The sequence below is a fragment of the Dermacentor silvarum genome, chromosome 11, assembly GCF_013339745.2.
Source record: "Dermacentor silvarum isolate Dsil-2018 chromosome 11, BIME_Dsil_1.4, whole genome shotgun sequence".
NCBI classification, from domain to species: Eukaryota; Metazoa; Arthropoda; class Arachnida; order Ixodida; family Ixodidae; genus Dermacentor; species Dermacentor silvarum.
Genome location: NC_051164.1, coordinates 30025953 through 30048200, shown reverse-complemented (window position 1 = coordinate 30048200; position 22248 = coordinate 30025953). Strand labels below are relative to the sequence as shown.

Genomic DNA, 22248 nt, shown 5'->3' with positions numbered 1-22248 from the left:
AAAATGAATCAAAAGGGGCCTCTGAGAGAATGCATCTTGTGCGCATTAAATAAGTGCTTCACTTTATTGAGTTAACAGCTGTGTGCATAGTACGGGGAGTGGTATTCAAGAAATCGACATCGGAGCCCTGGTGTACTTAAATGGGCATGAACAGCATACTTTTGAGCACATTTTCTTTGCTGTATCGCTTAGCCTGCGACCAGTTATCATAAATCAAAATGTAGAGCTTAAATAATAATGCCTACTTGAGGTGCTTTATAATTACCACCTCCGACGTCATAATTGCGCATTTGATGGGTGCGGACGCACACAGTGCAGGCTGTCGGAAGCCAATCCTGTGCTGTGCCCGAGCATTTTTGCACTGTCCTTGAGCTTGTGACGACATTGGCTTTATCACTTGTGTGTTGATTAACAAAACATTAGGGCGCATATCCTCATCCTATCCGTCCATAGGTTAGCCTGACTGAGCCTGCTAGTGAAAGACGGATATGTTTGCACTATATCAAACACTTTTTATCTTAGGTGCCTTTGTTGCAGTCAACACAGGTCTGAAAGTTCACTTCCCATTTCAGATAGAGTAGACTTCCGTTAATTTGACGCCGGTTAATTCTATTTTTAGTTAATTCAACTCCAGCCGAAGGTCTTAGCCAGTGCTCATGCATTTCTATGGGTCCAAACTTTCATCATTTCGATCCGAAAATTGGCCTTTGCCGGATAATTCGAACTTGGCCAGTTAGCATGCACGTGTCTGACCCCTATAGGTGACCCCAATAGCGCTCCTCTTTAGCGGCAACATCTGTCTTGGCGGAGCTCAGGGGACAGTGAATGTGTTGAACACTGTTATCTCCCGTCGAAAATGCCTATTTCCAAGCTGCCCTAGGCAGATTTCCAAGCAAGAACTGTAGCTCACAATGTTTGATTACGGTAGTTACCCGATTCAAAAACGCGACCTTTTTTTTATTTTATTTTTTTATTTATTGGGCCGAAAATTGCCTGCGCAGTGCCAATCGGACACCTTACCAAAACTGCCTTGGCGGCGTTCAGGTGCTTTACTGCATATCATTGGTGTAAAGCGGCGAAGCTGACTTCATGAAACTGGTCGTTGTTGTGCAACACATTTTAGACCCTTGCCCATTTTTCTTGCTGAAAAAGTGGGTGGTGCTTTAGAATTCTACTTTGTTTAGGAGCTTTAATGTCATTTCTACGTTAGGTTATCTGCTTTGGACACATAGAAAATGAGTGCGTGTTTGATTCAGGGGCGTGTTAGAACCGGGAAAATACTTCCAAATGAATCAGCGATGTGTTTTGACTTTTTTTTCTGCGTCTTGTTTAATTCGATGCCGCTGGATAATTATATCAGCTTGTCGGTCCCGTCAGAGTCAAATTAACGTAAGTTGACTCAAATGACAAAGGAGTGGCAAATTGGAGAAGAATGATGTTTTAAAAGACAGTCCTTAATTGCACACATCACGGCTTGTTTTCTAGAATGTGAAAGTGAGAAACTTTATATTGCTGGCACATTTGCCATGCGAAACAGAATCAGTGATGTCTGGCTTCCAGCTCAGTTCAGGACAGAGGAGACCATTGCATGGCAGGACTTCTTTTCGGTCAGATAATGTTGCCACAAATAAAGTGGTGTGAGATATATGAGATGCCGTGTTGGATATCACAGCTGGAGATGTAACTGTCGTGAAACCCGTCTTCTGCTGCATTGAGCACCACCACCACTTTGCAACGTGTCTTCAAAGGGGGCTGACGACATTTATTGAGAGCAGCTGGAGAAAACGGTGGCGAGAGCTAACTATCGAGCAGAGGCGGTTAGCACGCACGCTTCTTTCTTTTTTGTGCCTCTGCTCTTGTACTGTCCCCACTACAGGTGACACTATGTTGAACATTAAACACTGGTGCCTGTCATACCTCTCGTGCAGTCAGGTTTGTAGAATGTTACCCTGGCATTGTATCCTTGAGCCTGAAGTCTTTGTAACCAGCTGCATTAGAAACTTGACTCTCACCTATGCTTGCTTGCTTGCTTGTTAACGCAGTTTCCAGAATGTTCCACTGGTAACGCCCAACGGAGATGTGCTGGTTGACAACCTCTCCATCGAGGTCAGGTCCGGTGTCAACGTGCTAGTCTGCGGCCCCAATGGCTGTGGGAAGAGCTCCCTCTTCCGCATCCTTGGAGAGGTGAGCATCTCTCTTTTTGTGTCATGCAAAGACAGTTCGCATTGTTGTGAGTGGTGATCGCTGATGCTTGCTTGCAGTGTTCGCTTTTTATCACACTGCCTCGCCTTCCTGCTTTGATCTGTTGCACATAACTTGATAGGAACACTACTGTAACTTGGAACAGATGCTCGAATGTCCAATAATTATTTAATTAATTAACATTGCCTTGTTTGCATTGCAGTGGGGGGAATAGTACAGTATATACTCAAAATTTGCACAGCACACAAAATTGTGGTAAAAAAATAAAAACAAACGAGCAGTTTGACTAACAGCAAGAAAACAATAGCTGTAATTCTATGCCGGTTTGCAAAATTGAATGGCAATCCAGTTAGGCAAAATCACTAGATATAAAAACTGAGGACCCAAAAAAAAGGTAACAAACATCAGAGTCTGAAGGATTGAACAGTGATTGTAAAAAGTACTTTAAGGATTTCTGGGAACACCACAGACTCTGCCTCATAATTTATGGTTTAGTGGAATGAAATGGTCACTTAAGTAGAAATACCGTTAAGAGGTCTATTTTTCTGACAGATGACTTTGTGACCATAGCCACCATGCTGTCTATAGGCAGTGTCCTTTGAAAAGCAGCTACCCCTCGGAAAAACAAGACACGGTCCCACGAAGCTCACTGATGAACTTTCAATCAGTCTGCACATTTCAAGATAGGCTTTCAGCACAGAATTGCACAGACATTCATGGGAACTAAAACATAAACAGAGCGCTGTCTACATTTTCATAGATGGAGACAGCACTCTGTGCTTTCGTTTCTGTGATCTCTGTGTAATCCTGCGCTGAAATCATTCGCAATGCCAGCTCGCCCAAATCAATACCTCGTTAGGCCACACACGGAAACGTCCCGAGATCAGGAAGCCACTACCTGTCGTGACTCAGCGACCCATGCAGTCTGGTGGCACCAGCATCGAAGTGCTCGCGACACCCCTCAGTGTGCTGTGTAACTATGCGAGTGTGTTGTGCGGGGAAGCCGAACGTTGGGACATGTGAGAGTCGTGCAGAGAAGAGAAAGATCAGGGGACGACACGAGAGAGTCGAGCATCTCCACAGTGTACAGGAGCATTAGTGGGGAATGAGTCAGCATGAGCAAAACTGTGCTTGTACATCAGTTTCTTGCCGTTTCACCGATTGCCTACACGACAGAGCAAAGCAAACACCTCTTTTGAGACACCATGTGCTGTGCCGTTACCGTGCAGTTGTGGCCCCTGTTTGGAGGCACGCTCGTGAAGCCAGCCAAGGAGAAGCTGTTCTACATTCCCCAGCGGCCTTACATGACGCTCGGCACACTCAGGGATCAGGTGAGCAGTTTGCCGTGCTGGCGAGGTGGCATGTTCTTTGGCTGCGGCAGCAGCTGAAGTCTGATGGGGGCAGAATGAAAAAAAAAAAAAAATATTGTGCCCCTAGAAGCCCAGGTTTTCAGAAATATTCAGGAGCCCCCCCACTATGGCATCTCTCATAGCAAGATTGCAGCCTTTTGAGATTGAAAACTGCATAATTTATTCTTGATTTAGTGTACTGTGCTTGCCATGTGGTGGCTGGGAGGTAGGATGGGACAGCAGCTTTTGCATTGGTGTAAGGCAGTGGTTCCAAGGGCAAGGTATTTTACAGAAGGACCTCTGGAGCTGTTTGGCAGGCTGTATACATGCTTTACTCCTCATTTTACATTTGGCTCGCTACTGTTACGCTAATAAATGAATAATTGTCCACTTGATCCACTGCTTAATTTTTTATGCGCAACTTTACTGTGACATCTGTTGCATGGTCTTCCCTGGGTTATATTTAAGTAGAGGGATTATTGTAATCGAATCTACCTACCCAGTTAGGTGCACACAAGTGTTTAGTTCCACAGGCTTCGCATATATTAATGCACAAGGTTATCAGGAAGCAATAACAGGTTTACTATAGAATGCATAAGGTTCCAGTAATAAACCACAGCTATCACTTTGACTGTTGAATAAAGTCACGCAAGAGTGCATGAATTTATTGCTGTAGCATTTATCTGTGCATTTTGTGTATACCTTGGGGGTAAGTACTTTCAGCTACGAAAGTTTACGAGACATGGTAGTATTGGCGAAAAAGATCAGTTCCTGCGAATCCTGGCCACATACCATATTTTCCAGTGTATAAGATGCACCCCCTACTTGCGGCTTTCTAACAAAAATTTGGCATGTAAGACGCACTTATTTTAACTCAATCGGCATAATGAAACACGATTATGCACGCTTGTACACTTATCACGAAATGTCATGCTCACTCATTTCAGGGCAGTAAATTTCTATAAAATATATTGTTATGCGCTGCGAATTCTATCAGAATAAAACTCAAACCAATGCTATTTTTAGCCTTCGGAAACCAACATTTACTGGACTTCATACTAAGCTGTCGAAGGTCTCATCCTCTGACTCACTGTAATAAAGTTCAGCCACTTGGCTGGCAGCATAGCTGAGTTACCATCATCGGCCTCTGAAGAAGTTTTACACAATGTTGTAAGCATCTTCAAGTACGTTGCTACCACTACGGCTTGGCGTGCTTCGGACATACACATCAACAACAATCGCATCACGCCTAAATGCTCGCAAAGAAAAGTGAAATGGCGATTAGAAGCCAAAAGCACTGCGACTACTTCTTGCACAGGTGACTGATGATAATAACCAATTGGTGCTCTCTCTCTCTTTTTTTTAACGAGTAGATTGGGTGCCACAACTTAACAAAGAAAAATTGTGGTTCCTTTTTCTAATTTATTCCATCAGATTTGTGTTTTTAGCCTTTTCTTTAGGAAAAACTAAACTACAACAGTAAGCTATCGTAGTACGCAGTACCTCTAACCACAGAGTCGGCTATATCATGGAGGCTACTGCTACTGTTGCGCTTCCTGCACGACGAGCCCTAGGAGCTGACATCTGTCGCCACGGTCGCTCCACTGTTGAAACAAGATTCGATTTGTTTCGCAATGCTGCCGCACATGGTTTATTGCCCTCGTGGGTGAAAAAAAAAAATGTGCATATTGATTGCGCCAATGCACGTGGTTTTACGGATATACAGTCAAACCTCAATATAATGAAGTCGTACTTTCAACGAAAAGTTTGTTAAATTGCAGATTTTGGTAATTCGAAGTTCAGAAAGCTTCAGCAGTACAAATAATTTCTCAAATTCCCAGAGCATTGCTGGTGGATATTATCTTGTCGGTAAGCACTTATAAACAAATAACGAGAAATTTGGGATACAGTAGCGCGGTTATGAGCGCCAGCGCGTGTGGTGCAGATCGCGTCGATAGCAATGCATCGGAGGGGCTCACGACAACCGAGATTTGTGTGTATTGCGTCTTGCGGTACCTTAAATTTTTGATGCCCTGGCTGACCACACTTAGTGCCCACAGCCGTCATCAGGTGGCTCCCACAAATGAAAAACAAAAATGTAAAAAGATATGGTTATTCGTTATGAGAGAAAAAAAAAGGCTGCAGTTTTTCCAGAAAGGTGGAGCATTCATGACGATAGCAGAGAGGCAACATTACAAAGGAAGGTTCGTGTCATGAAATAACTTCGTTAAATCATGAAAAAAAAAATTCAATGGAACTTAGATCATGCAATGAAACTAGTTTCTTTATTGCAAATTGCGTTAAATCGAGGTTTGTTATATTGAGATTTGACTGTATAAGTCACACTGTTGTAGAAGACGCACAAAATCTTGGGAAAGGAATCATGCCTTATACACCAGAAAATACAGCACTTTAAATTCAAACTTCCAGTGTGGTAGTCTTTTCAACCTACCATATAAACCGGATTATAGGTCGAGTTGGAATATAAGTCGACCCCCTAAGTTTAGTTAAAAAAAAAAAAGAGGGAAAAAAAGAAAGCAAGCAAAAGTCGCCAACACACATTTATTTTCGAAACCGCACCGCTCACCCACCACCGGAGTCTCATTCGTCGAAAGTAGCAGCACTGTCCTCAGAAGACGACCGTTATTGCTGGCCACCTTCCACAGTGTGTAGTAGCAGCACAAAGACTGCGAGTGTGTCCTCAAGCTGTGGATGAACCGCACTACGCGGTTCCACGAAATGATGTTGTGCACGGGTTGCACTTCAGCAGCATTCCTTTCTGTGCTCTTCAGTATCACACACTTTTTTCCAAAACACCACACTGGCACCAAGTGGCCATGTTGCCCTTCGCTTCTGCAAAGTCTTTTAGCTTTTAGCTTAAATGCAGCTGAAAACTGCCTCCTCGAGCTGCTGCTCGTCCTTCAACAGACGAAAAAATCGGATGATGATCAGAACGGAAAAGTCAGAACAGATCGGATGCATGAACACACAAAGGACACAGTGAGAAGAAGAAAAAATGCCTGTGTAAACGCAGGTTGCCAGACGACTCACATTTGCCTAAAGACCGCAATATAAGACGAGGAGTGACTCTAGCTTTTTTTTTTTTTTTCATGAAAATATCTCGACTTATATTCCGGTTTATGCGGTAGTACATGGTGATCCTTGAATTAGAAGTGCCATACCTTAACAGAGCAGTACTTCACATTTGCCGTGGAACCCATGCCCTGTAAACTTTGGTGGCCGACTGTGCATGCATGGAAATTATGGCAGCTAATGTGCAGGTAGTGGGTTGCTGTGAAGGGATAGAAAAATCTGTGGTGCCGAATTTAAGAACTGCTACAAAAGCTGTGCTGTGCCTGTGAGGTGTAAAGTGTCACAAAATAAATAAAACCACACCTGCATCATGTTTTCTGTTTTTCTGTCAGAACTTTTTCAGAGGTTATAATAGAGTTGAAACATCAGCAGAGTAAGGTGGCATTAACACCAGTGACTGATAGAGGCCACACGACCGACTGTGACTGGCAACCAATGTTCGCACCGGTGAGCAGTAGTACCTGCCATTCACCACACCAAAATGACTTGTGACAGGTGCCATTCACGACTGCTTGCACCCATCACCACCACGTAAAATAATAACTGCCAGCATATACCAATACCTTGCTCCTGCACCACTGATTGGTTCAGCAGCTTTTCGATTACAGTTGCAGAGCTTAAGAATTGGAGCTTTACAAAATTCGCCACTTTTGAACCAAAGCAATCATTTGCGACGAACTTGGTCGCGTGACCTCTATGACACGTTGGTGTGAATGATGCCTTAGAGACAGCGACAGGCAGCGACAGTTACGTTCAAGACTTAAAATTACTCAGCTAGAAACAGGTGGAAACGCTAGTTAGAGTTATCAGCTGAGTTAGAGTTGAACTGCAGTTTCTGATACAGTAGGGGCCAAGCGATAGATAGCTCAATTGATGTCAGTGATAACCCAGTGAAAAAAAAATTCACTGGTTATTACGATGCTCCTCAATGTGAAATTTGAGCGCAGCTCTATACATGATTACATTTCATGATATATTGGCTAGCATGGACAATCTGTCTTGTGCGGCACATTTCAAACGGAGCGAAGTGTGGCACGACTGCCTTGCTGATCTGGAAATTGTGAGAGCCAGCGTGTGGGCAACGTGTGGGCGCGATTCACAGCAGTCGCCGCAGACAGACCTCCTAGACGACATGCACTACTCTAGCACCATCCATTGTCGCCGCACTATGCTTTTCTTCTCACGCTTTCACCATACCCTCCTCCACCGCTCTTTGCCTCATGGTTCCGCTGCACCCTCCTCCTCCGCTTTAACTCTTCGCATCTTTCATCACCCGCTGCACTCCGTGTTCACTCTTTCATCCTTCGCTGTGCTCATGGACACGAGGAATGACGCCAACAGGAAACGCAGGAGCATGGTCATTTCCTTCCTATGAGCTGCACTCTAAAATGTCCACCGACAAAAATGTGAAACAACACACGTGTTACAATATCCACTGACCAATGTGTCTGCGTCGACGTGTGTGCAGGTGATCTACCCGGACAGCCACCTGGAGATGCTGCGGCGGGGGGTAACAGACGATCAGCTGGCACGGTTCCTACACTTGGTGCAGCTGGACTATGTGCTGGAGCGAGAGCGTGGCTGGGACACCATCCAGGACTGGATGGACATTCTCAGTGGCGGCGAGAAGCAGCGCATTGCGGTCAGTACCCAGGGGTACCATGCTACGCGTACAATTTGCACTAACAACAGCTATGGGCTCTTTTGACCACTGATTTCTGTCGTTTATGAATGTGACAACAAAATTATGAACAAGAACAGGTGTTTGGAGCATCAAAAATAACTTGCAAGGGAAGTTATACTGGCCAGATATTGCATTAATTTAGTAACATGCATGCTCGAAAGTGCTGATTTATTAAAGCCCTGGAAATTACATGATAAAACGAATAATAGTTGTGAATGTGAGACTCAACTGATCTAAAAGAACATTGCGAGGCTAGCACTCAACAGAATTGAGCCGCAAAAGGCAACAACAGAAGCAGCAGTGCTTTTTTTTTTATGAAGCCTTGTCGAAGCTTAGGAAAGAAATCCACGATTCCCATAGAAGTAGAACAGCACCGTGAGATTTTCCTATGGTAATCTTAGCGTGAAACTATGTGGTGCTAGAACAAGAGGATAGGCAACCAAGGTGTTTTGTTAATTTTTGTTAGTCGCAACCATGTGAATCCATTAGGCAGTGAGGCCAGTGAATGCATAAGGGAAAGTAACACTTCTTTTTAATTGAAATATAGAAATAATAAAGTAAGTAGAAGTGAAAGTGCATCAAAAAGACAACTTGCCACCAGTGGGAGCCCGACCCACATGTTTCACGTTATGCATGCGACGCTGTACCGATAGACCGATTTCACGAGTTTCGCTACACCACTGCTGCTGCGAAGCATGCCATTAGTAGTAGTAGTAGTAATAGTAGTTGTAGTGGTCGTCCTTAATTGGTTGAGGCCAGCAAGATTTACTCTATTTCATGTTACATCGACATGTTGGTGCGAGAGATAAAAGCTGCCATGTTGAAAGGTTGGCAGCCTCTCACACCGTGTACATAATAGGCATTTTAGCGAGTTACTGATGTCCAAGAAACAAAACAGTTATTTAAACTATTGTAACAAATATACAGTTGACTTCTGTTAATTCGACCTTGACGGAGCTGTCGAAATTGATCAAATTATCTGCCGGATTGACTTAAAAAGAGGCAGAAAAAAAAATATGACAGAACACACCGTCGATTCATCTGGCAGAAGTAGAAAACTAACATGGGAATGACATTAAAGCTCCTAAACAAAGTATAAATCTAACACGCACCCGATGTTTTTGCGAGAAAAATGGGCAGGGGGTCCCAGGGGTGGAGTTGAGGCCAGAGAAAGCGGCACCCAACTTTCCCCTAATCCTCACTGGAGAAAAACCAGAAGTGTTTTCTCCTCGGCATTTCCCTCAATATTGCCTCGAACCGCCAAGTACAGCGGGAAAGGGGCGAGGGTCACTGTCACCATGACACGGGCATTGCTGCTGTGCATGGGTTGTGAGCATGTTGAGATCGGTCTACATTCAGCTACGGCGGTGGCTGTCCACTCGTCCACTTTTTTGCCGTAATCGTGTACTGTGTCTGGCCCTGGGAATGTTGGCCAGTGCCAGTCGTGGTCATTTGTGGTACAAAGTGCCATTGGGAACAATGGCACTTTGTACTGAGCTTGAAGGCTCGTGAACGCTGCGCAGATGGCCCGGCTGTTCTACCGGCAGCCGCAGTTCGCCATCCTCGACGAGTGCACAAGCGCAGGTGAGCGTCGACGTCGAGGGCTCCATGTACCAGTACTGCCGACAAGCTGGCATCACCCTCTTCACGGTGTCCCACCGCAAGTCGTTGTGGAAGTACCACGAGGTAGGTCACGAGGAAGTATAGTAGCAGCTTGACTACTTGGTTCACCACTCTCATCTGCACCTCCTGCACTGGGCTTTTCTTTGTTTTTGTCTAGATTAGAGGCATCAGATCGACCATAGGCTTTTTGGCCACATATATGTGCTACATTGTTTACCAAGGGCCACACCGTCATATGTTCAAAGAGGCGGAAATTCTGGGAGTCCTTGGTCAAATGATCTGGCCTCCGCAGTGACTGGCTTGCTGGCTTTAGCAAGTGGGTTCAAGATGGAAATGTGGGGTTAAATTCAATCTCATAAGCTCTTTTTTTCTTTACTATGCCTTGCAGGTGCTCCTTGGAAAAAAAAAATTGCTTCGAGGCTTACGTTGTGCATGCTGGTAGTGCTTCTGAGTGCAGAACCGTTCACTGCTGCATAGAGCATGCAAGCAGCCTGCTCCAGCAAAATTGAGGTGCTCGTAAAGCATCTGCACTCACGAAAAGCAATGTTCGCAGTCTAAACATTTGCGTGGCCACGCACGCACCTGGGCTAGCTATCAATCTCAAACAGCAGAACCACCTGCTTAAATGCTATGTGCAGCAGTGAACTGGTCTGTAGTTGGAAGAGCCACATACGTGAGACCTTACTTGCATATGGCACGTATGTGTAGTTTTCACAAAAGAGTTCTGAGGGTCACATGCGTGCATTTGTGGCCCTTTGTTTAAACTAGCAGCTCTTAAATACGTAGGGTAGTTCAAGTAATGAAACAGTTTTTGTCACTTGGATAATGATACCACTTCACAATTCTTGAATTCCCTCGTCTGTTTCCCCCTCCCCTATTGTGGCGTCAAACAATGGAAGTGAAATGTTCATTATCTTGGAAAGTAAGTGACCTGCATCTAAACTGATTGCATATTTGAAATTAGCCCAAAAAACTGAACAGGAATGTAAAATTTTGTTAATATTGGTAAAAAAAAAAGACATTGAAAATGGTTTCGATACCGGTGTCTTCCCTTACCAGCTTCTTCACATATGTAACAAGGCCACAGCTCTGCAAACCTGTGTCTAGCAGGAAACGGTGCAGAATAAAATGTCTTCTTAGAATATGCGTAAGGTGTTACTTGCCATTTTTGTTGCAGGCCTGTTGCCATGAGTTCACAGGTGCAGAGAGGCAGTGCTCACGAGTGAATATGCCTCTGGTCTTGGCACTTTAGCCTTGGCTTGGCACAAAAATTTCCATCACATTTTTCTCCACCTCCTGTCTGTCGATTGCAATTCTTGTTTTACATTGTGGGGATGGGTTTGTGGACAGTGCCACCCAGTTGCAGCAACCTGAGGTCAGGCGCGGATCCAGGGGGGATGTCCGGATGTCCTGACCCCCCCCTCAGATTTCTGCATCGCCCCCTCGCTGACAAGGGGATGGCCCTGTCGCAAAAAAATATGGCCACCAGCATTTTTCAAAATTATTTTTCGCGAGTACCAGTGGTAACAGCCACGTAGAAGTAAAGCTAGCTCGCTCACAAGCTTAGTTGTATTCCGTAGGGGTGTGGTGTCGCGAGGTTGCCGTAGTTATTTTTTCTCATGCACACCTTGGACCTCCTGGCGCCGGCCGTGCCTTACTCGTACCGTCGGTGGCGTCGAATGAACGAGGGGACGTCCCTTTTGCCAAGCATGCCGATGTCTGCGCGAGCGCCTTCGCGCCTGATCAACTTAGTTCCCCCTCGGGGTGTCATCGGTTGCCTCATTGGCTGTCATCGGTTCCGCGACCAACCTGCTTAATGAAAGAGATCTCTCGCTGAAGTGTTCATATATAAACAATAACAACTAACAGCTAAACTAAGTACTACGCATAGGTGACTTTTTTTTAACTGTAGCACCAATTGTGATCACAGTTACACGTTGACAATATCCAGTACGAGCACAGTACCGTTCGTATGCTACAAGTTTTTCATTGTAATTTCGCAGTTGTCGTACATTAAGCATAGGAGGCTCAAAGCCGCCGGATCCGTTTATCTGAGTGGCCGTGCTCGCGGAGCGGGGCGAAACCTCGAGCAGCGCCTGCGAAATGGGGGAGCGTGACGTCAGCGGCCAACGCCAGCGCGCGGGCATAGGATGGCGTCGCGTGATTAGAGAAACGGGAGCAGATGCGCGCCTTGTGTAAAAGGATGACGTCGCGTGGGAAACAAAACATGAAGACGCTGGCTCGCCCTCTCGGCTACTACACCACATCGTTCTTCTTGTAGGTGGCGTCGTGAGCCTTCATACGCGGTGATTCGCATATCGTAAACAACCAGCGTAGTGGTTGCCGCGTTGGAGCTCCAAAGCAAACGAAGGTGTCTCAGCCGAACGCCAAGAATCTCCTTAAGGAAAACAAGGTGTCCCAACAGAACTCCGAAGATGGACCCGTGCTTACACGTTTATAACGAAACTGCGACAGATGATCCCAAATTTTATTTTAAGAAACAATACAGGCTAGATATACCGGGTGTTCAAAATTAAGCTTTATGGTTTTCTTAAAATGAGGCACTGGGAGGCACGTGAAAACCACCTGCGCAAATAAGTTATGTGGCCAGGGGGACACAAAGTGAGATGATAATTATCGCTAGTCAGCAGCCGAATTGACTAAAATTGAATAATTAACTTTTTATTGACTGCAGTAAGTGTGTATGTTTGTATTCAAAAGTTAGAGGCAGTCGTGTTTCTACACAGTTTCACTTCGAAGAATCCTTCTTTACTCGCGGACAACTTTCTGTGGCAATGAAGGGAAAGCTACGGAGGCAAAGCGCTCACAAGTGAGGGTGCTTCTGAAAAGAGTCCCGCGTTTTAATCCACGTTGGTTTATGTTGGCGAAGAGTAAACATAAACAGCTTATTAGCAACAGTTAAATAAGACAGAACACACCACTGAGTGTAAAAGTTTACTCATTTTGCGCCTGTTCCCTTCCGCGTCTGGGCAAACGCGAAATCGTCGCACGTGGAAGTTGCGTCGATTCAGCGTCTGTTCCGAGCAACCAAAAGCACTGTCAAACGCTGCCGGACTACTTGGCGCGGTAACACATGTGCAGCATCCACGCGCCCGTAGCTTGCCCTTCACTGCCACAGAAAGTTGTCCGCGAGTATAGCGTGTCTATGCTCCGAGATATCCAACTACAAATTGTAATTGTCGTTTGCATGATTACGCATGCAAGAGAGTGAGGATCGGCGCAAAGCTCCTCCCTGATGTGCCGCGGCTGTTGGGTGCGGCGCTTAGTCTGACAACGCGGCGGAGGCATTGGCAAGATAATAACTGTCCCCCTTCCCCTCACGGCTGGCGAAAAAAAAAATCAAAGAACCCGTAACCGCTGTCGTAACACGCGACCGCGCAGCCTGTAAAAATGGCGGCAGCTGCCATGCCGAGATAATGGCGCGCGCAGAGAAGCCGGAGGGCAGTGCGCGTGCGTAATGGTGACTAGACGACCGGGCATGGTCCTTGCTTGGGCTACGCAAATAAAGTGACTGCTGATTTCTAAGTATTGTAAGTTTTATTGAAATCAAAAGCAACAACGGTACCATCAACAGCAGAAACCTTTTTAGCTATGCTAACGAATATTTCATACTGCCGCTTTAAATTTGGTGTTGTCATGCACAAATTTCATGACAACAATTCACCCATCAAGATGTCAATGCCCTAAAAATGTTCAAAATGCCTCCCTTCCACAGCAATGCAAAGCATAAACCGCTCTCGCGTCAACTCGATAACTCTGCGCAGTACAATTGAAATTTGGAGTGGGATATCTCGGAGCACGAACACGGCTAGAATAATTCTCCCGACTGATGCTGTGTAGACACACGACTGCCTCTAAGTTTTCAATACAAACATAACCACTTACTGCAGTCGTCAAAAATTCTTGTTCAATTTTAGTTAATTGGGCTGCTCACAGCGATAATTATCTCACTTTGTGCCCCCCTGGCCACATAACTTATTTGCACAGGTGGTCTTCGCGTGCCTCCCAGTGCCTAATTTTAAGAAAAGCATCAAGCTTAGTTTTGAACACCCTGTATTATCAGGCACAGGCGCCAAGCGCATGGCTGTATTGGGTAATGTCATTTTCCTATAAGCTCGGAGAAACCGATACCTGGCTTCGCTATAGGGCTTCTTCATCTTTCTGGGGTTTTACGTGCCAAAACCAGTTCTGAATATGAGGCACGCCGTAATGGAAGGATCCGAATTAATTTTGACCACCTGGGGTTCTATAACGTGCCCTACAACGCAAGCACACGGGCGTTTTTGCATTTTGCCTCTATCGAAATGCGGCCGCCGCGGCCGCGATTCGATCCCACGATCTCGTGCTCAGCTGCGCAACGCCTGAGCTGACTGAGCCACCACGGCGGGCTACAGGTGTTGTTCTAGCCGTATGAAACGCGGGTTTATCGTGAGCAGAAACGGTGAATTTCGGTAAATGAGAAGCTACTATCATCATCATCATCATCATCATCATCATCATCACCGACAAAAGCTGACCCCCCCCTCAGAAAAAACCTGGATCCGCCCCTGCCTGAGGTGCACAATAATTGCTGCAGCACGGTTTGTTGATGACGCAGGTATGGTGTAATGAACCCTTACAAAAGAAACTATGGTAGTTCTGTTGCATTTCGATTCGGTCTCCGCTGCGTTCACTAAACTTTCTGTTTAAGTGCACTTGAAAGTCATGCATTGTTTTTGTCAAGGAAGGCTCTGGAGTCGGATGTTTAGCTGAAGCGAGTTTACTGACCGAGAGATACAGCACAGCGCAGCAATCACGGCTCGGGCAAGTCTGTCTCTACATCAACTGACTATGTATAACTGCTGAACTGGGCTAACCAGGCATTGATTCACTGAGCACAAGAAGTCACGGGAGCAAAGTCCCTCGTCACACTTTTGAAGCCGAGTTCACACGTTAGAGAAATCCGACAATTTTTTTCGAGGGACGTTCGTCACACTACACACGTCACGTCATGGCAAAGCACCCACAGTGTCGTACACATCAGCATGCATGCCAGATGTTTTGTTCAAGAGAAAGAATTCATTTGAAGCAAGGCAGAGAGGTTGGCCTGAGCTAGCATGCACTAGCCTGCTACTCTGCACTGAGGACATACAGGCTGGATGAGGGGTGATGGTGACATAGAAGAGGGATGCATAACGATGAAGGCAAGTTCAGCATTCTGACAGTTACCAAGAAATGTCGTAAAGGTCATTCAGAAATGTCGTCCATCTTCCAGAGCTTGGCTGGGGTCACTCATCCCAATTGAAACTTCACAAAAATACACAACAAAGATGCTTGTGTGTGGGCGTCTCCTGCGTAAGCAGCATAGGTGCAAATAAATGTCTCTACAGTATGTGAAGAACAGCGATAAGCGGAGTAAGGCAAGCACCTGCATGACGCTTTAGCAGTCGGAGTACGAAGACGGCAGAGAAACATACGCATTGATTCTAGCATGTGCTTGTGCATTTTCTTTACGCTTTCCTTGTCATTATTTTCAGCTGCTTGCGTGCCGATAGTGTCATTGGCTTTACTAACCCTAGCATACACTTCTTGACGTTGAGGAACACCATGTGTCAGGCCCAGAGGTCTAGAGGGCAGCAAAGGTCACTCTGTGTCTGTGCCAGCCAGGAGCAGTGAATATTTGGCCTGTGCGCTCAGTGACCCTGAATTTGCAGTAGGTGCGTTTACTGTCCTCGAATTCAAGTTCAGGGGGGCTATTCTGTAATTGTCCACCTAGTGGGCATGTCCATTTCGTCTGCTGAAATGCTGATTGGCTGGGGTCACCTCTCTCCTTCTGGAGCCTAACCCTGGCCAGCCAATCAGAACTTCAGCGGCAGACGAAAAGCGCCCCACTACAATGTCCCTTATAACCCACTGTGCAGTTTCAGGATGTTAAACCACAAAATGTGTTTTGATTTTGATGTGTGGCAAATCAGTTCTGTAGAATCACGCAAGTCGGAGTACTAAGCTAAAAAAGGAAATGCATGCAGGTTTCCTTTGTAGCTTTGTGCTCCTCTGGTGTGGGTGACAGTGTTCTTATTTCGCGATTTTGGTGTGGGAAATCAAGAATAGGGGGAATGCAATGCAAACTTAACTGCGGCTTTGGAATAGCACTTCAGCAAGGCTGTACCTATGTATGTTTACATTATGCACAGTCGTTACTTGCATTTAGCTTTGAGCTGTCGTTTCGCAATTTCAGAGTGGATTTGGCTAGTCTTATGCAGTAGCATCCCACTCAGCCATTGAAAGGCTCCATTCTTGTTCTTGTGGTAACCCTAAAAGAGATGGTTTGCTCCTTGACCCCTTCTACGCTTTGAACATGAAGCATCACTGTGGTCGAGTGTCACAGAACCGCGGAGCTTGCATCTCTCGTAGTATTTGAACTGAGGCTCTGCAGCTAACTGAATAGCATTGCCTCGCGTGTTCCGAGGATTTCAATTTGTTGTCTTTTATGAAACCCAGACTTCTGATTTGCCCTAGCTACCATTGAGCACGCCTGGCAAACTGGTGAACTAACCATATTTGCGCAATACAAGGAGAACCTTCTTACTTTTCTGAATTGCCATTCTGTGAGAAAACCTTGCCTACTCAGGCTGATAATTCCAGCCAATAGTGTGGCAGTGCTATGTGTCAGCATGAAGATGACCACAACACCTCAGCTGCTGCTCTATGCTCCTGCTGATCCTAGCTGCAGTGCTATGTCAACCTGCACATCTTTGTTATAATTTTTTTTTTTGTAAATTTCTAATCTTCTCGTAACATTTGGTGGAGGTATGGGGTATCAATCCCAGTACCTCTCGCATGGTAAGTTTCTGCACTACAATGCAGAAACATTGTGCCAAAAAGAGACCCGTTTCATTTTTGTGCATTCCACTATAAGCTGTTGTGGGTTCCCGAGACTGTATTGCCATGTTTTAGTAACTTCAGCCCTATACATTGTATAGCAAAAAAATCAATGCGTAAGCATGAGTACTGAATGCACTTTCAGATGAGCATTCAAGTGTAATTTAATGCAGATATTTTCTGTTCTCAGCTTACCTCATTTAATATTTGAAGTGAAATTATTAGCCTAAACGGTGTAAAGAAAACCATATTCCCCACCATTTTGTGTCTTGCACGAAAGGTTATTGCAATACATTTTCATCATGTTGTGTTTTCTCCTGTTATCACTCAGTGCAGTCTGGTGTGGGTTAAGTCCAAAATATCAAACAAGATCTTATGTCTTAAGTTACGGTTTTTATTTTACTATCAGTGCAGTTAGTTTCAGATAAAAATTGAGCTAACTGCTGGTAGGTATTTTTGATTCCTTTCATTGTATTAATGCGCCATTGCTTGCCTTTACTGCTTTGAAAAGCCTTGTCAAAGTGCAAGAAATTGTGGTGTGCCACATGTACATGCTCCACTGTTTTTGCCAAGCTTAATGACGTAATTTGGAATTATTGAAAATTTTGTTGGATCAGGCACAGTGGCAGAGCCATTTTGCTGCCAGTTTGGCACATTTCTGAGTCACAAAATACCCTGAGCTTGCATGTTATTGTTTTAACTAAATTTACCATCCAGCTGTTACCAGTTTTTGGTGTTGGCATGCCCCTCGGGCATGCCAATTATATTGAACATCAAACTATTAGCGATATTAGCAACACAACCAGTATAAACTAGGCACAATGCTAGGCTTGCACGTCCTTTATCGGGGGCCATATTTTGTAACAATCTATTTCGTTTTCTATTGATCTCGCCATCAGCCCGAATGTCACCGTTGTCACTGTAATTGGCCATGCAGTGTGACAAGTCATGAATGGGAAAGTGAAATAAAGCTTTGCAAAATACAGGCCCCCGATGACAGGTCCTCAGTGGTTCAACACCATTGCTGAGCTGCAGCATTCAAAGTTTTACTAATGTGTACCGTACGTAAAACTGATCTTTAGTGCCTCAAGCTTCTGAAGTCCACAGTAAAAGGGATGACATATTTATGGAGTTAAGGACTGCACTGTGCGATGGAACGAAAAATGTTAAGCGTAACATTAAGAGACAGGAAGAGAGCGGTGTATATCAGAGAGCAAATGGGGATAGCAGATATTCTAGTTGACGTTAAGAGAAAGAAATGGAACTGGGCAGGCCATGTAATGCATAGGGCAGATAACCGGTGGACCAGTAGCGCACCCAGGATCTCTGCCAGGGGGGGCTTGACAGTTCGCCAATACCATCTAAACAGCACTAATTTAAATTTCTTCACAGAAAATTGTCAAAAAAATGTGCTTTTTGCGAGTGTGCAGACGATTGCGCGTCTTACATCTTAGTTTCAGTACTCAAATTTGCAAGGAAAGAAAAGGGGTTAAGTCGCGGCCTCAGGGGGGGTTACAACCCCCGAACCCCCCCCGTCGCTGCGCCACTGCGGTGGACCATTAGAGTTACAGAATGGATACCAAGAGAAGGAAAACGCAGTCGAATACGGCAGAAAACCAGATGAGATGATGAAGTTAGGAAATTTGCAGGCGCAAGTTGGAATCGGCTAGAGCAAGACAGCGGTAATTGGAGATCGTAGGGAGAGGCCTTCGTCCTGCAGTGGATATAAATATAGGCTGATTATAATGATGATTTATGGAGTGCATAGCAAACATGAATAGAAGTATTTGGAAAGCTTACAGGAGCTTTTTGAGGTTGTAGAATATTTTTGAAGTTGTAGGAACTCTACCGTTGGCATGTCAAACAATGGCACCTGACAAGTATGAAGCAGGACTTTAGTCAAAAAATATCATGGCTGTGTTCCTTCAATGCGTGAACTGCTCATTATGCACTGCTTTGTGGACATAATGTAGGTAATAGTGAAATCTAAAACATTCAGAAAGCATAATGGCAAACATTATTAGCGAGTGCAGTGACACGAAGCTCTTCAGCATTAAAGGGCAGTGTGCATGGTCATGACATTCAAGAATTAAGTCACTGACCTAATGACACGTGCTCTTTCACTAAGCTGGCCCAGATTTGCCTAACAGTTCAGGGCAGTCTTCTTCAATTACCCCCACCTTGGGAGGTCTGCCGGCACAGTACTGTTGCATTCATCCAGCTGCTGGGTCTGAACAGTACTGCTTGTTGCACTTAATGGCACCTAAGGGATGCGTCAGAAATGGAATTGTTACACTGCCTTTAACAGATACAAATTGACATGCACAGACGTAGTAGACAGGGTGAGTGCCTCTACTTTGTTCGTGTCAATTTGCACCCCTCTTTTAACAGCCATCATTCACCAACGAGACGTACTCTTGATATGTGCACTGTCTAGAACTGCACAGTACTGTTGCATTCATCCAGCTACCAGATCCAAACAGTTCTGCTATAAATAAGTGTTGGCCTGTGCAGGTGTTGTGCATTTGGGGGTCGCTGAACATGCAAGGATGCAGCACATTAACTTTTGCAGCATTAAAGGGCAGCAGTGAGCATAAAGTCGCTGACCTAATGGCAGATGCTTTTTTCCCCAAGCTGGTTCAAATCGGCGAGACAGAAACTTTGCATAGGAAAGAACAAGATGTATGCAGTGAAAGATCAGCACGGTAAAGTCATCACAAATTTCAATGACATTAGTAAAGGCAGCAGAGGACTTCTATACTGAAGTGGTACAGTACCGAGAACAGCCAGCTCTTTTACCAAGGTAGTGCCTATTTGGAGTAATAGTTCAAGGCATTACTGTCTGCCTATTACCCGGCAGCTGTGCAGAGGTGTTAGCAGTGTCTTCCTTCACTGTATACTCCTGCCTGCACAGTACTGCTACAATAATTGTCAGCACTGCTTCGTTATGCTCTGGATCCTTCATACATAGTAATGCATTGGGTACCAAGTTGCGATACATGCTTCCAAGAAATTGTGCACTGGAGCAGTACTGTTGCACTTATCCAGCCAGATCCAAACAGTAAGGCCACTGTAAATAGCAATGCTGGTCCAATGCCGGTGTGATGCATCCCCATCACTTACCTTTCTCCCATTTTTTGTTGCTGCGCAGTACTGCCTTTACATGGACGGCCGAGGAAGCTACGAGTTCAAGCCCATCACCCCAGACACGAAGGAGTTCGGATCCTAGCAGACGACCGAGAGCCACTCGAGAGTGCCTTTTCTTCACAGAGCCTGTACAGTGTTTGTGTCGTGTAGTAAAGCCAATAAAAGAGACGGGTGACAAACGTGTAACCAGGAGAGAGAGCCTGTTTTATTACTTTTTATTATTAAATCAACCATGTTCTCTTGCTGCACCACAAATGGGGGAGAGGAGGAGAGAAAAAAAAAACGTGAGTGAAACAGCACGGGGATGAGCGAGAAAAAACAATAATGAGAGATGCCTGTACAAAAGATGTTTGTTTTTTTCGAGTCCAGCCCTGTAGCTTGCTCACAACTCCTCGTGCTTGTGGTCCTCGTCGTCGTCGGGCGCGGGTGTGGTCTCCTCCTTATCTTCCTTGTCCTCGTCGTCTTCGAACTCATCCTCTTCCTTGGCGTCGTCCTCCTTCTTGCTCTTGGCCTCCTCCTCTTCCTCCTGCTTGTCCTTCATCTTTTTCTCGGCGTCCTTGAGCGCGGCCCAGGTCTCCTCGCCGTGGACGCGGGCGTACTCCTCGTCGTCGGTGATGAGCAGGTTGTCGAAGATGGTGCCGGACTTGACCTGCCACAGGTCGAAGCCCACCTTGCAGATCTCCGGGTAGTGGTACAGCTTGGGGTCCGCCGTGTACTCAGGGTTGTCGATCTCCGGGTGGACCCAGGCGCCCTTGTAGGCCGGGTTGTCGATCTGCTTGGGCTTCCACTCGCCCTTGTACTCGGGGTTGTTGATCTGCGGGGGCTCCCACTCGCCGTCCATGTCGTCGTCCCAGTCCTCGGGCTTGGTGGCGTCGGGGTCCGGGATGTACTCGGGCTTGTCCCAGTCCTCGGGCTTCTTGTCGTCCGGGTCGTCGATCTTGGCCCGGTCGTCCCAGTCCTCGGGCTTCTTGGCCTCGGGGTCCTTGATCTTCTTGGGGGGCAGGAAGGACCAGTCCTTCTCGAGCTCGCCTTTCTCGACCACCTCGTTGTCGATCTTGACCTGGTACGTGTTGTCGGGCTTGACGATCAGCGTGTACAGGTGGGTGAACACGTCATCCTTGCAGCGGATCTCCTTGTTGATGAGGTGGTTCTTGCCCTTGTAGTTAAAGATGACGTGCACCTTCTTGGTGCCCGGTCCACAGATGTCCGGCCCGAACATGATCAGGTACGGGGACTCGCCGTGCATCTGCGTCTGGTCCAGACTGCAGTCGAACAGCTTCACGTAGCCACCGCCGCAGTCAATGTTCTGCTCGTGCTTGACGGTGAACTGCACCACCAGCGTCTTGCCCTCGTTGGAGAAGGGCTCGAACTTGGCCGAGATGCCGTAGAACCGGGCGTCTTCGGAGGTCTGCAGTCCCTTGCTTTTCTCCTCGTCGCCGTAAAACTTGCCCGCGGTGAGAACGAACTTGCCGAGATTGTCGCCTTTCGTCGACTCAACCCACCGGTCCTTCCACGCCTCTGCAAAAGAGCCGAATCGGGGAAGGCCGGTTACACATCAGCAAACGAACGTTCGCCACGGATGGCGGCTCCCACCCCCACCTCCCCGCGTCAGCGGCCAGAATCTGAGGAAAAACTCCGAAAAGCGAGAAATAAATCGCACTCACCTCCATCGTTGAACTCTTCTTTGAAGTATACGGTGGGGTCGGCCGATATTAAGCCGACCAGAGGGAGCAAAATGCAGAGAAGCCGCATTTTGAGGAACCAGTGAGCCAGTGACGACCACGTTCGAAGACCCGGCAGCAGCACTGAGCAGCGCTAGTAAATCAAAGCCGGTTGGGCACGTGATGCTACAGATGTATACTCCTCATTGGTGCGCGGCCGTCGGCCAATCCCGCCGCACCACGCTGTGGAGCTGGCTCCAGGGTCGATGACGCACGGGTGGCGCAGTTCACTTGGAACGTCAGCAACAAAATAAAAACGTTTACACAATCGTTAATACTCGCTACTTAGTGTTAAAATACTTGAAACGCATATTTATAAAATCTTATGTGCTTTTGTTTTGTTTATAAGTTGTAATAAATTTGTTATTTAAAAAACATTAACTTTATTTTTAGTTTTACCTCTCCACCACTAGGGTGTAACTGCAGCCTCGGGCACTTTTGCCTACCGCTAGATGAGCACTGCCGCCCATTACGTCGCTCGCTGACATCATCGGCCGGCATGCGTGTGCGCTCCGGTTTGGGTATGGTCGCGTGAAGTGCTGGATTC

The 22248-nt window shown here is 46.1% G+C and overlaps 2 protein-coding genes across 2 annotated transcripts in view; one reads left to right on the top strand and one right to left on the bottom strand.

Annotated features, from left to right (window-relative positions):
- LOC119432370 (ATP-binding cassette sub-family D member 3-like) overlaps positions 1–20166 on the top strand; it is a 36015-nt gene extending 15849 nt beyond the window's left edge. The window contains 6 exon segments of the mRNA XM_037699537.2: positions 2043–2184; positions 3432–3533; positions 8113–8286; positions 9852–9911; positions 9913–10014; positions 19985–20166. Of these exon segments, the coding sequence (XP_037555465.1) occupies positions 2043–2184; positions 3432–3533; positions 8113–8286; positions 9852–9911; positions 9913–10014; positions 19985–20062 (658 nt within the window). The 3' untranslated portion in view covers positions 20063–20166.
- On the bottom strand, positions 20164–21803 carry LOC119432373 (calreticulin-like). Its single transcript, XM_037699540.2, has 2 exons — positions 21645–21803; positions 20164–21498 (listed from the first exon to the last, which is right to left on the bottom strand). The coding sequence occupies exons 1-2, from the start codon at positions 21730–21732 to the stop codon at positions 20363–20365; spliced, it is 1224 nt and encodes a 407-aa protein (XP_037555468.1). The 5' UTR covers positions 21733–21803; the 3' UTR covers positions 20164–20362.
- Between the last annotated feature and the right edge of the window lie 445 nt (positions 21804–22248).